Source organism: Herpailurus yagouaroundi, unplaced genomic scaffold, assembly GCF_014898765.1.
Source record: "Herpailurus yagouaroundi ecotype Mexico unplaced genomic scaffold, PumYag 140, whole genome shotgun sequence".
NCBI classification, from domain to species: Eukaryota; Metazoa; Chordata; class Mammalia; order Carnivora; family Felidae; genus Herpailurus; species Herpailurus yagouaroundi.
Genome location: NW_024412395.1, coordinates 70728037 through 70740551, shown reverse-complemented (window position 1 = coordinate 70740551; position 12515 = coordinate 70728037). Strand labels below are relative to the sequence as shown.

At 38.9% G+C, this 12515-nt stretch overlaps 1 protein-coding gene across 8 annotated transcripts in view; it reads left to right on the top strand.

Moving 5' to 3' along the window:
- Positions 1-12515, top strand: part of STAT4 (signal transducer and activator of transcription 4) — a 118798-nt gene that overhangs the window by 29209 nt on the left and 77074 nt on the right. For all 8 annotated transcript variants that reach the window (XM_040475689.1, XM_040475690.1, XM_040475688.1 and 5 more), the window contains one exon: positions 1465-1609. In XM_040475689.1, the coding sequence (XP_040331623.1) occupies positions 1465-1609 (145 nt within the window). The remainder of the gene's footprint in view (positions 1-1464; positions 1610-12515) is intronic.

Genomic DNA, 12515 nt, shown 5'->3' with positions numbered 1-12515 from the left:
CTATGATCTTTTTTTGACTGAGTAGATGCATATTTTTCATCAAGGATTTGGAAACCTTCCTCTGAGGAAGAAAATCATCATCTTTTCTGGTTTCATCTGTTGTAGATGAAAATTTAATGCTTCTAGTGCGTTGGGTTTTTTGATAAGCCCAATCCCAGTAATTCCTAACTATTAAACAGCCAAGGAATAAAACTATTGTTTACATCAATTTTCTTTTTTTTTTTTTAATTTTTTTTTCAACGTTTATTTATTTTTGGGACAGAGAGAGAGACAGAGCATGAACAGGGGAGGGGCAGAGAGAGAGGGAGACACAGAATCAGAAACAGGCTCCAGGCTCTGAGCCATCAGCCCAGAGCCCGACGCGGGGCTCGAACTCACAGACCGCGAGATCGTGACCTGGCTGAAGTCGGACACTTAACCGACTGCGCCACCCAGGCGCCCCAATTTACATCAATTTTCAACACAGACTCCATGTAAATAATTATTTTTTATTATGTTTTACAGTCATTCTTTAAAGCTCTGTTTACCTTGTACAGTTAATTTTTTTTTTTTTGCTTTGAATAGTTCTCTTTTTTATTGTGAGAAAATGTACATGACATTTACCATTTTAACCATTTGTAGGTATACAATTTAGTGGCATTCGGTATACTTATGTGGCTGTACAACTATCACCACCATCCATCTCCAGAACTTTTTCATCTTCCCTAACTGAAACTCTGTCCTCATTAAACAACTACTCTTCATTCTCTGTAGCCCAGACTTATCAACCACCATTCTATTTTCTGTCTCTCTGAATATACTACTCTAGGTACTTTATGTAAGTGTAATTGCACAATATTTGTCCTTTTGTGACTGATGTATGTCATGTCACATGTTTTTCAAGGTTCATTCATGTAGCATATATCAGAATTTCCTTCTCTTTTTAAGGCTGAATAACATTCTATTGTATATATAAGCCACATTTTGTTGGGTTATTCATCTGTCAACCAACATTTGAGCTGTTTCTACCTTTTGGCTATTGTGGCTAAAGCTGATGCAAACACTGATGTACAAATATCCATTCAAATTCCTGCTTTCAACTCTTTTGGGTATCTACCCAGAAGCGGAATTGCTGTATGTAATTTATGCTTATGTTTTGAAAAATCTCCATCCTGTTTTGCATTTCCACCAGCAATGTGCAAGGGCCCCAGTTTCTCCACATCCCCACCAACACTTGGTTATTTTGGGTTTTCAATAATAGCCATCCATTTAATAGGTATGAAATGGTAGCTCACATTTTGATTTGCATCTCCCAATGATTAGTGATGTTGAGTATACTTGGATGTGTAAAATTTAAGTTTTAAAAGCTTTTAAATGCTTATCACTGTGGAATACATTTATCTCTCTTTAAAACTAGTATGGTAAAGAAGTAGACATTTTACTGGACGTTGTTTCCTGCTGACTAATAACACTTTTGTTTTTTAGGGAGGCGGCTTCCAACAATGAAACCATGGCAACAATTCTTCTTCAAAACTTGTTAATACAACTGGATGAACAGTTAGGTCGTGTTTCCAAAGAGAAAAATCTGCTCTTGATACACAATCTAAAAAGAATTAGGAAAGTCCTCCAGGTGAGAATGCATTCTACTTTTTCAAAAATATTTGGATTTTTGTGTCTTAAATTCAGCTAAAAAAAAAATATATGTACCCTTATAATATTATTTTCAATTCAGATTTAAGAGGGAAAATTTGAATTCTCTTACCATTTTACATTTTAACTAATGTGTGTTTTTCATGAAATTCTGAATCTGAAATACACTATAAGTGGGAGGGTGTGTGTGATTCGCATGTGACTATTTACTAGTTATGTTCAAATTTGACACTCCCCGGAACAAGGATTTGAAAGACAATAGGTTCATGGCTCTCCACCAGTCCTCCCTTGCCTTTCTCTCTTATGTAACAATTTAGTTAGTATTGTTCTCATTTATAGATAGAGGTATTGTGGTTGTATGTATCTTTTCAGATTTGGTTCAAATCTCACCTCCTCCAAAAGCATTCCTTGGTACTCTCTAGCCCCTATCTCTGGCTTTCTAGCCTCTAGCTCTCCAAAGGCTCACCCAGGCAAATATGTGTTTGTCTTCTCCCCAAAACTGTGGAGTTTAGTATTCACCTTTGAATTCCCAGTGCCCATCACAAGACTGGATATATAGCAGGTGTGTACTATTTGTTGATTAAAGGTATGAATGAATGAAGGGAGTGAAACAGGGATCTAAAGAATTAAAGGCAGGCTAATACTGAGTTAAACCCAGAGGTGCTAACACACATAACAAACTCTTAATGTGAACTGCTGTAATATTTCCTGAGTGTCTATACAATGTATTAAACAACATGAAAAATGTACGTGCCGTTTTTCAGTGAGGCATTCTTAAAATCCCAAAGCTCCGATGAATACGTTTTTAGAAAATTTCATCTAGGCTATAAGAAAAATGTGCTGGAAGTTATTAACGCTTGTGGGAAGGGCATATACATTGTTTTTCCTATTGTTTGGATTGCACTGAGCCATTTTTGCCCTTGTAATGCCCTACAAATTTGCAAGACACTCGGCCTAGGTAGGAAAATAGCTTGTTGCCAACAAAACAGGATTTCCCACAGCATAAAGCAAACAATCTCTTACAGAGATAAGACATTTAACCTTGGCTTCATTAGCTTAGTGCTATAATCAATAAGCCTAAAACAGAGGTGGGCATACCGTTACCCACAAGTCAAATGTGGTCACTGCTTCTTTGAGAGCCCATGACTAAGAATGGTTGTTACATTTTTAAGTGGTTGACAAAGAATTAAAAATATTAATAAGTTTGTGACATGGAAATTCTGTGAAATTCAAATTTTTATATTTTAGTGGAAATAGCCATGCTCATTCACTTACATATTGACTATGGCTGCTTTTGCACTGCAGTGGCACTGTTGAGCAGTTGTGACAGAGTGACCCCTAAAGCCTAAAATCAAAATGTGTATGTGTAGTGTGTGTGTATGTGTGTGTGTGTGTGTGTGTGTGTGTGTGTGTGTGTGTATCAATAACATTTATCTGGTCTAGAAGCAAAGGTCCTACAGGTCACTTTGCTAGAGGGACATAGATGGATAAAATGGTTGAGGCATGGTCTTTGGAAATTCTGAAATTTGAAATTCTCAAAATGTGACCTTGGGTAATCACTTAATCTTTCTGAATTCTCACATCTTTTCATGTAAATGAGTATGATCTTTATTTACTTTTTGGGATTGTAAAGAATATGGGAGTTTTTATTCTGGCAAAATAAATAGGCTTCCAATAAAGGATTTTTGTTGTTGGTAGAAAAAGAACAGGACTTTCTTAGTGTAAATGAAGAGTAAATTTAAAGGCCATCTTTTTTGGAGGGTGGAGGTAAGATTTTGAGGGAATTCAAGAACCTGCAATAACTCCCGTTCACATTTCGACTCAAGCACAAACTCTTCTCCGTATGTCACTGGCCTTCCAGCATCTTCTCTCTGTAGACCTTTCCCAACAAACTGCTCCAAGCTCCTCAACATTCCTGTCTCAGAAGAATACATCTTCTCCTTGTTCCTAAACACATCAAACTCACTCTTGAAAGACTCGGAGCCTTCGCTCATGACTATACCATGGCCAGGAATGCAAAACCATCCCTCTTACTGCAGCCCAGTTTCCAGTGGTTCCTGGAGGACCTATGGATGTCCCAGTGCACCAAGGAAATCTTCACCACCTTAGCCCTTATTCTCATCCTTCATGGATTAAAGGTGGCAAGATAACCAGCATCTCTTCTGTGCTGGATGTGTCTAAGCAGGTCACAAGCTCTTTGAAGTAAAAGCCTGACCTCCTTTTTTGGCCTCTCTACTCCCTCTGGTACCCACTGTGGTTCTACTACAAACTAGGAACTCAAAAAACAGTTGGGTTGGTTAAGATATTTTGAATTGACAAAACACTTGCTCTTTCCTTCCTTTTATAAGTGATACTTATTGGGCATTTGGATTAATTCAGAATACAGTAAAAAATAGCAATAAAGAACATTGTCAACTATGGTTGTAGACTTAAACCTGCATTTAATGTTTCTTTCTAATGTATCATATTCCCACTATGGTTTCTTTTTTGTTTTTGTTTTTGACAAATCTTTTTGGGAAAACAATATCCCCTGCTTCCCCAAGAATTAAAAGAGAAAAAAACCTCCTATCAAAACACTGTTGACACTGTGCTTATCTGGTTTGAACATTTTCATCCTCTGATATTTCAAATACAATCCATTTAAACAATTATAGCAAAAAAGCACAGATGATACAGTTCCAGGAGAATTAAACAGGTATAAGGCAGATTTATTTTAGTTCTTTACAGAGCAGCTGAGGTCTCCAGTTTCCATATTTTAATTTCCTCTGAGATGGGAAGCAGTTGAACACTGGTGTCCAGCTCACCTTAGCCCCTTTAGCAGGAAAGCAGTTTCAGGTCAAGGCCAGGAGCAAGGACTGCCCCAGGTTGCATCCTGACTCTGTGACTTACTTGCTGCATGGCCCAGGGCAAGAAGTTTACACTCTCTGGCCTCAGTTTCCTCAGTAGTGTGAGCAGAATCACACTGGTACGGACCCCAGGGGTGTTAGAAGCATTAAAAAAATTGTAAAGAATGTGGTAAGGTCAGGATTTGCTAAAAAACAAATACCTGCCTTAGATATTTAAAAAATGCTTCACCATGTTCTTGGGCCTTTTTTTTTTTTTTTAACTTTTTTTAGAGCAGTTTTGGGTTTACAGAAAAGTTGAGCAGAAAGTACATACTCCTTCTCTACCTGCCTCTCCCCATTTCCCCTATTATAACATCTTTGGATTGGTGTAGTACACTTAGTACCTTTGATGAACCTATTGTGATATGTTACTATTAACTTACGGTCCGAGATTACATGAGGGTTTGCTTTTTATGTTGCCCAGTTCTACGGGTTTTGACAGATGCATAATGTCATGTATCCACCATTTCAGGTTTACTGTCCTAAAATCTCTGCTCTATTAGTTCATCCTTCCCTCCCTTATCCCAAACCCCTGGAAACCACTGATCTTTTTTTTTGAGTTATTTATTTATTTATTTTGAGAGAAACGGAGACAGCATGAGCCTGGGAGGGGCAGAGAGAGAGAGAGAGAGAGAGAGAGAGAGAGAGAATCCCAAGCAGGCTCTGCACTGTCGGTACAGAGCCCGACACAGGGCTCAAACTCACGAAATCGTGAGATCATGACCAGAGCCAAAACTGAGAGTCAGACACTTAACCAACTGAGCCACCCAGGTGCCTCAACCACTGATCTTTTAAATTTTTCTCTAGTTATGCATTTTCCAGAATGTCATATAGTTGGAATCATACAGTATATAGACTCTTCAGATGGGCTTCTTTCACTTAGTAATGTGCTTTTAAGTTTCCTCCGTGTCTTTCTGTAGTTTGATAGCTCATTTCTTTTTATTGCTGAACGATATTTCCTTGTATGGATATACTATAGTTTGTTGATCCAATTTTGGCGATTACAAATAAAACTGATATTAACATTCATGTGCAAATTTTTGTGTGGGCATGAGTTCTCAACCCATTTGGGTAAATACCTAGAAGTTTGATTGCTGGATCTTTGTTCTTGGGCTGTCTCCCACAGGGCTCTTTTCCTTATTCATCTCCCTCACTGTGTCTTTTTCTGGGACATTTATTTCTCACAGTTCTGGAGGCAAGGAAGTTTAAGGGGCCAGCAGATTCGGTGTCTGATTCAGCTTCCTGGTTCAGAGGCTGCTGTCTTTTCCCTGGGCCTCACATGGTGCAAGTGAGGAGGGAACTCTCTGGCTTTTTGTAATGTTTATTCATTTATTTTAAGAGAGAGAGAGAGAGAGAGAGAGAGAGAGTGCAAGTAGGGGGAGAAGCACAAAGAGGGAGACAGAGAACCCCAAGCAGGTTCCTTGCTGTCAGCACTGAGGCTGATGCTTAACCAACGGAACCACCCAGGCACGCCTAGGTTTTCTTTTATAAAGGTGCTAATTCTATCATGAGGGCTCTGCCCTTATGAACTAATCACCTCCCAAAGTCTCCACCTCCTAACAGCCTCACATTAGGGGTTAGGAATTCAACATACGAATTTGGGAAGACACAAATAATCTACAACAACCTTCTGAGGCACCTGGGTGACTCAGTCAGTTGAGCATCCAACCTCAGCTCAGGTCATGATCTCACAGTTTGTGAGTTTGAGCCCCGCATGGAGCTCTGTACTACCAGCTCAGAGCCTGGAGCCTGCTTCGGATTCTGTGTCTCCCTCTCTTTCTGCCCCTCCCCTGCTCACACTCTGTCTCTCTCTCCCTCTCAAAAATAAATAAACATGAAAAAAAAATGCAAGGTGCTTACAACAGTGCCTGACACATAGCTATAACAACCTTCCTCTCTGTCTCCTTCAGAATTACATTTTAAAAAATTTAAATGGTGCATATTTGTTATAAAAAATTGAAGTAGTACAGGAAAAAAATGCAAAGAAAATAGGAAATAATTCAAAATCCACTGCCTACATTTAACTATGTTAATATTTGATGAGTGTCATTCCAGATGTCTATACATACATATGTGGATAAAAGGCCTGGTGGTTACCAGAATCTTGGAAGTCTCCTGTGCCCCCTCTGTAACTCCACTTTGTTCTCTCTCCATCCAGAGTAACCACTAAATCTAAATTTTGCACTTGTCAGTCTCTTCCGTTTTGTTATGGTTTTACCACATAGGTCAGCATCCCTAGACAACATAATATATGTTTGCAAGTTACTGAACCTTACATAAATGGGATCAAGTGTATTTATTCTTCATAATTTTCCTTCTTCACTTAACATGGTTCCTAAGATCCATCCATGTTGATGTGGTCACGGTAGTTTATTCGTTTTCATTGCTATGTAGTATTCCATTCTGTGAATATATCACAGTTTATCCATTTTACTATTGATGAGCATTTGGGTTTTTTCTATTCACTATTCACTCTTCACTATTTCAAACAATGTTGGTCTGAATATTCTTGTGTGTGCTCTTTGGTGCTTGAAATGTGCATGAAACTCTCTAAGATAGATAACTAGTAGTAGCATTGCTGAATTACAGAGTATACACATCTTTAATTGCACTATAATGCCAGAATTGTCTTCCAAAATGGTGATACCGGTTTACACTCTCCCAACAGAGTAAGAGTTCTGGCTGCATATCGTTGTACATACTTGTAGTGGTCATATACCACATATCAATCTGGTAGTGTATCCGTCTTATTTCTTCAGCTTATTTTTTTGTTCTTTTCTAACTTTTTATTCAAGTGCTTTATTTATGTTGAAACTTTCTTTTTTTTTCTTATAAATGAATTTAACTCTATACCTTTTTGAGAGGTACTTTTTATGTACTTTAATATGTAGTGCTTTTACTGTTCATATTGAAATAGTTCATAATTTCAGTATGGACTTATAATTTCTAAATGAACTTAAAAAACCATCCCACTAAAAATATATAGAAATACTAGATAAAATATAACAGACTTTTTAAAAAAGTTTTTTAACATTTATTAATTTTTGAGAGACAGAGATAGAGCATGATTGGGGTAGGGACAGAGAGAGAGGGAGACACAGAATCTGAAGCAGGCTCCAGGCTCTGAGCTATCAGCACAGAGCCCAATGTGGGACTTGAACCCACAAACTGTGAGTTCATGACCTGAGCTGAAGTTGGATGCTTAACTTACTGAGCCACCTAGTTGCCCCAAATATAACAGGCTTTTAATTGCATAGGCAAGCTTATCACATTAAAAGACATTCTAGAATCAAAAAAAAAAAATTTAACCATAAAACATCGCTGTAAATAGGAACTACACTGGGTACTATAATACATTCTTGGATTCTTAAAATTCAGATTCCCAAGCATGCAGGACATCAGAAAGAGAAGTTCCCAAAAGTAGCAAGAGAACAAATATATTACCTACACAGAAATGAAAGATAACCTAAAAGCCCAATTTAAAACAGAAATGAAAGAAGAGTAGAATAATTTCTTCACAGAGCTGAAGTACAATATCCACCAACTTAAAATTCTATACCCAGCTAAGTTATTATACAAATTTAAAAGTTCACCATGCAGATACTACTAATGGAAATTAAACACAGATGTTAAGCATGCATGGTAAAATTTCAAAAGTACCACGACAACAAATGAAAATAGAGTGCAGAAGAAATTGAAGGAATAAAAAAATAAATATTTAGAATCTGTAAAAAAAAAAAAATTGAAAGCACAAAATGAAATATCAGAAAAAAAATCCAAATAATGTCTGTTAAATGTACAAAACTCATCAATTATTAGAGAAATTGTGAATTTTACAGGATTCATCTAAAAATATGAAATAACAAAAGATGATGAGATCAAATAGGTGTGCTGGGACTGTTTTGTAGAGAAGTTTGGGGATCTTGACCAGGAGTCTTAGTCTTATTCTGAATGAAATGGGAATCCACTGGCAAATTTGAATGGGGGTGTAACATGAATTAATCTCGGTTTTAAAAAGCTCACTCTGGGGGCACCTGGGTGGCTCAGTCGGTTAAGCGTCCGACTTCAGCTCAGGTCACGATCTCGCGGTCCGGGAGTTCGAGCCCCGCGTTGGGCTCTGGGCAGATGGCTCAGAGCCTGGAGCCTGCTTCCAGATTCTGTGTCTCCCTCTCTCTCTGCCCCTCCCCCGTTCATGCTGTGTCTCTCTCTGTCTCAAAAATAAATAAATGTTAAAAAAAATTAAAAAAAAAAAAGCTCACTCTGGCTGTTAAATGAACTGTTCTGAGTCAAGAGGAAATTGGAGAGACCTATTAGAAAATTCATTGATTTTTTTTTTGAAATCAACATATTGAAATCTTTTTCTATTATGGTGGATTTATCACCACTTCTAAACTTCAGAAGCTTTGGCTTTATGTATTTGTTAATATGCTGTGAGGAGCCTAGATATAAGGCAATATTGGTGGACTAAACTTTAAAAAAACAATTTAAAATACCTTTCTTTGATCCACTTACCATTTTTCATCTTGAAATTTTATGGTGTGGTTTTCTTTTTGTTGCCATTTGGTAACCAGTAAATGAATTCATGTCTTCCTTTTCATACTTCCCTACATCACTTTGTACTGGGCTATGCCTTTTATAAATATTCTATAACAATCTTATTATTTGGTCAACGCATATTGAATGAGTTCTTACTGTGTTACCAATCCCATTTCAAGCACTAGGGATACTATTGGAGGAAGTCATGAAGCTTATAGTCTAAACAATCCACACCTCTTATGTTTTGTTTTTTAACTTACAGGAGCTTCCATGGGCCTTCCTCAAAAATGAGTGTTAGCGAGGTAAGGGAAAGAAGGCATCAGCAATCTTGTCTGATGATAGAAAAAAATGTGTTCAGGGTTTTGGCGTTAACTCTGTGGTTAGTAATCCCACCACCCACAGAGCATTTTTCACCCAGCAGGAGAACAATTCTGTTAGTGAGAGTTTTAAACCCTGTGGGTGAGGGGGTGCTTACAAGTGTAACCCACACCTCACAAGTTCTATTCTTTGCATCATGGTGGCCTCTTTCTCAGAGGGTTTCTCATGCGGGTTTGCCCCAACAAAAATATGTGCTGGAGCTAAAAGCTCCTGGAAAGTTGAGTAGATGGTGGGTTCCTTCTTGCCTAGTCTGCAGAAGTCCTATTGTGGGCCTGAGGATCAGGTGCAGTGAGATTTTTAACATGACAAGGTGGAGTATTCAAAACATTTTTGCAATATAAAGGGAGAAAAAAACCACTTTAACTACGGGTCCACTCTGAATTTGCCAGATCTTCCCCTTTAACTCATGCTGCTTTCTTAGTTCACTCCTCTTCCTTCCCGTCTGTAGACCACACACACATAAAGAGAAAGGAAGGGAAGGGGTGACCTCAACCTATGACCTGAAAACAACCCTGTATCGCCACTTTGTGTTAACTCTGAAAGAGCTGAGTGGAGGGTTCAGTCCTTCACATCACCTTGCAGCTCATAAGCTGCAGCCTGTTTGTCCTTCACTCCACAGTTATTTCCCCAAGTACCACCCCCACACACAACACACACACCCTAAATCTGCTTTCATCTGAGATAATGGCCGGATGCTGGTATTACAATGCTTCTATTTCATAGGCTCAGAGACCTGCCTATTGTGCTGTTTAAAATATTTTTTTAATGTTTATTTTTGAGAGACAATGTTAACAGGAGAGGGGCAGGGAGGGGGACAGAGGATCGGAAGTGAACTCTGCAGTGAGAGCAGAGACTCCAACGTGGGGCTTGAACTCACAAGCTGTGAGATCATGACCTGAGCCGAAGTTGGACACTTAGCTGACAGAGCCACCCAGGCACCCCTGCCTATTGTGCTATTTAAGATGGCACATGAATTACTTGTCAAGATCTTGTTTGCTGCATATTTTGGGATAGTCACCAGAAGGTGTGCTTTGCCATTCCTTGTCCCGTGCACATCACCACTAACCTGGAATCCAATGTGATTCAACTCAAGATCCCACCCACCTGAAGTTTCAGTCTTGAAGCGTTTTGTCTATATTCCTCCAAACCTTTGTCTTATCTTATCCAAGGTTGCTTGGATTGTTCTCCTTCCTTACTGTCTTTTCTAACAGTTTATCGCATGAGTCCATTGTGATTTGTCTTTTCTCTGAATTCTGATACTCTTTGAAGTTTATACCAGAGTCCAGAGCTTCTTTATGCAATAATTACTTTGTGTCCAAATGACGATTTGGATAGGGGCACTTGTCAACGTTTTTATTTATTTTTGGGACAGAGAGAGACAGAGCATGAACGGGGGAGGGGCAGAGAGAGAGGGAGACACAGAATCGGAAACAGGCTCCAGGCTCTGAGCCATCAGCCCAGAGCCTGACGCGGGGCTCGAACTCACGGACCGCGAGATCGTGACCTGGCTGAAGTCGGACGCTTAACCGACTGCGCCACCCAGGCGCCCCGGATAGGGGCACTTGTACCCCAATGTTTATAGCAGCACTCTCAACAATAGCCAAATTATGGAAAGAGCCTAAATGTCCATCAACTGATGAATGGATAAAGAAATTGTGGTTTATATACACAATGGAGTACTACGTGGCAATGAGAAAGAATGAAATATGGTCCTTTGTAGCAACGTGGATGGAACTGGAGAGTGTGATGCTAAGTGAAATAAGCTATACAGAGAAAGACAGATACCATATGGTTTCACTCTTATGTGGATCCTGAGAAACTTAACAGGAACCCATGGGGGAGGGGAAGGAAAAAAAAAAGAGGTTAGAGTGGGAGAGAGCCAAAGCATAAGAGACTCTTAAAAACTGAGAACAAACTGAGGGTTGATGGGGGTGGGAGGGAGGGGAGGGTGGGTGATGGGTATTGAGGAGGGCACCTTTGGGATGAGCACTGGGTGTTGTATGGAAACAAATTTGACAATAAATTTCATATATTGAAATAAATAAATAAATAAACAAACAAACATTAAAAAATTAAAAAAACAACAAATGACGATTTGGATTTCTTAAAGTAGGGCTCATATAATTTGCTTTGGGCTATACTGGGTATCTACTCCATAGATATTTGTTGACTGAATATGGGTTTCATCATATGGATTTTAACATCAGGCTCTATTGAGCATACAAGGTGAAAAGGACATAGATCAAACCCTGATGTTCAAAAAGTTTGCAATTTGAAATGGAGACAAAAGTGCAAATGTTTATGATGTGGTGGGGTAAGCACCATGGTAGAAGTATATACAATCATAATTGTCAGAACTGGAAACATTTGAGCCGATTTTGGAAGGATGATTCAGGATTGTGAAGAAAAGGGAAGTAAGGGAGTCATGTACAGAGAAGAAAAGCAAGAGTGGGAACATAGTAAGAGAATGCCTATCTTGCAAACAATCTAGACACCTAAAGCATTAAAATGGGGTTATATGAGGATCTTGAACGCCATGCTAGGCAGTTTGGACTTTGGCAATGGGGAGCAATCGATGGTTTTTAAGCCAAAGTGTGGCATGAATATGTGTTTTTATTGAAAACCTATCCAGAGCTAGTTTTCTCTGTAGGACAACCTGCCCCTTATTTGCTATAGGCAAAGGAATATTAGAAAATTCTCCTAAGGTTGAAAGCTTTTTCTTTCTTCATTCCACCCGCTATATTCCCTCTCCTTAAATTATTTGAATTTAGAGAACTGAGCCAGAAATTGAATACATTTTAATTTTCTTAACACAAAACTAGCTGTAGGGCACCAAAGGGAAAAAAAACCCTCAACTATTCATATGATGGAAAGTCAGGTCCAACTCTTGGTTTGGGAAACAGGAAGCCCACATAATCTGCCCAGGAACCAACATGGAAACTCCACACATACTGATGTGGCCTCTGAACCTGTTGGCCTGATTGACTATAGCAGAAGCTTATAGAGGGGCTGTCAACCCCAGAGCGACACCATTGGGACACCCACACCATTGGGAAAGTGAGTAGAGACACAGATGTTAGTTGAAAA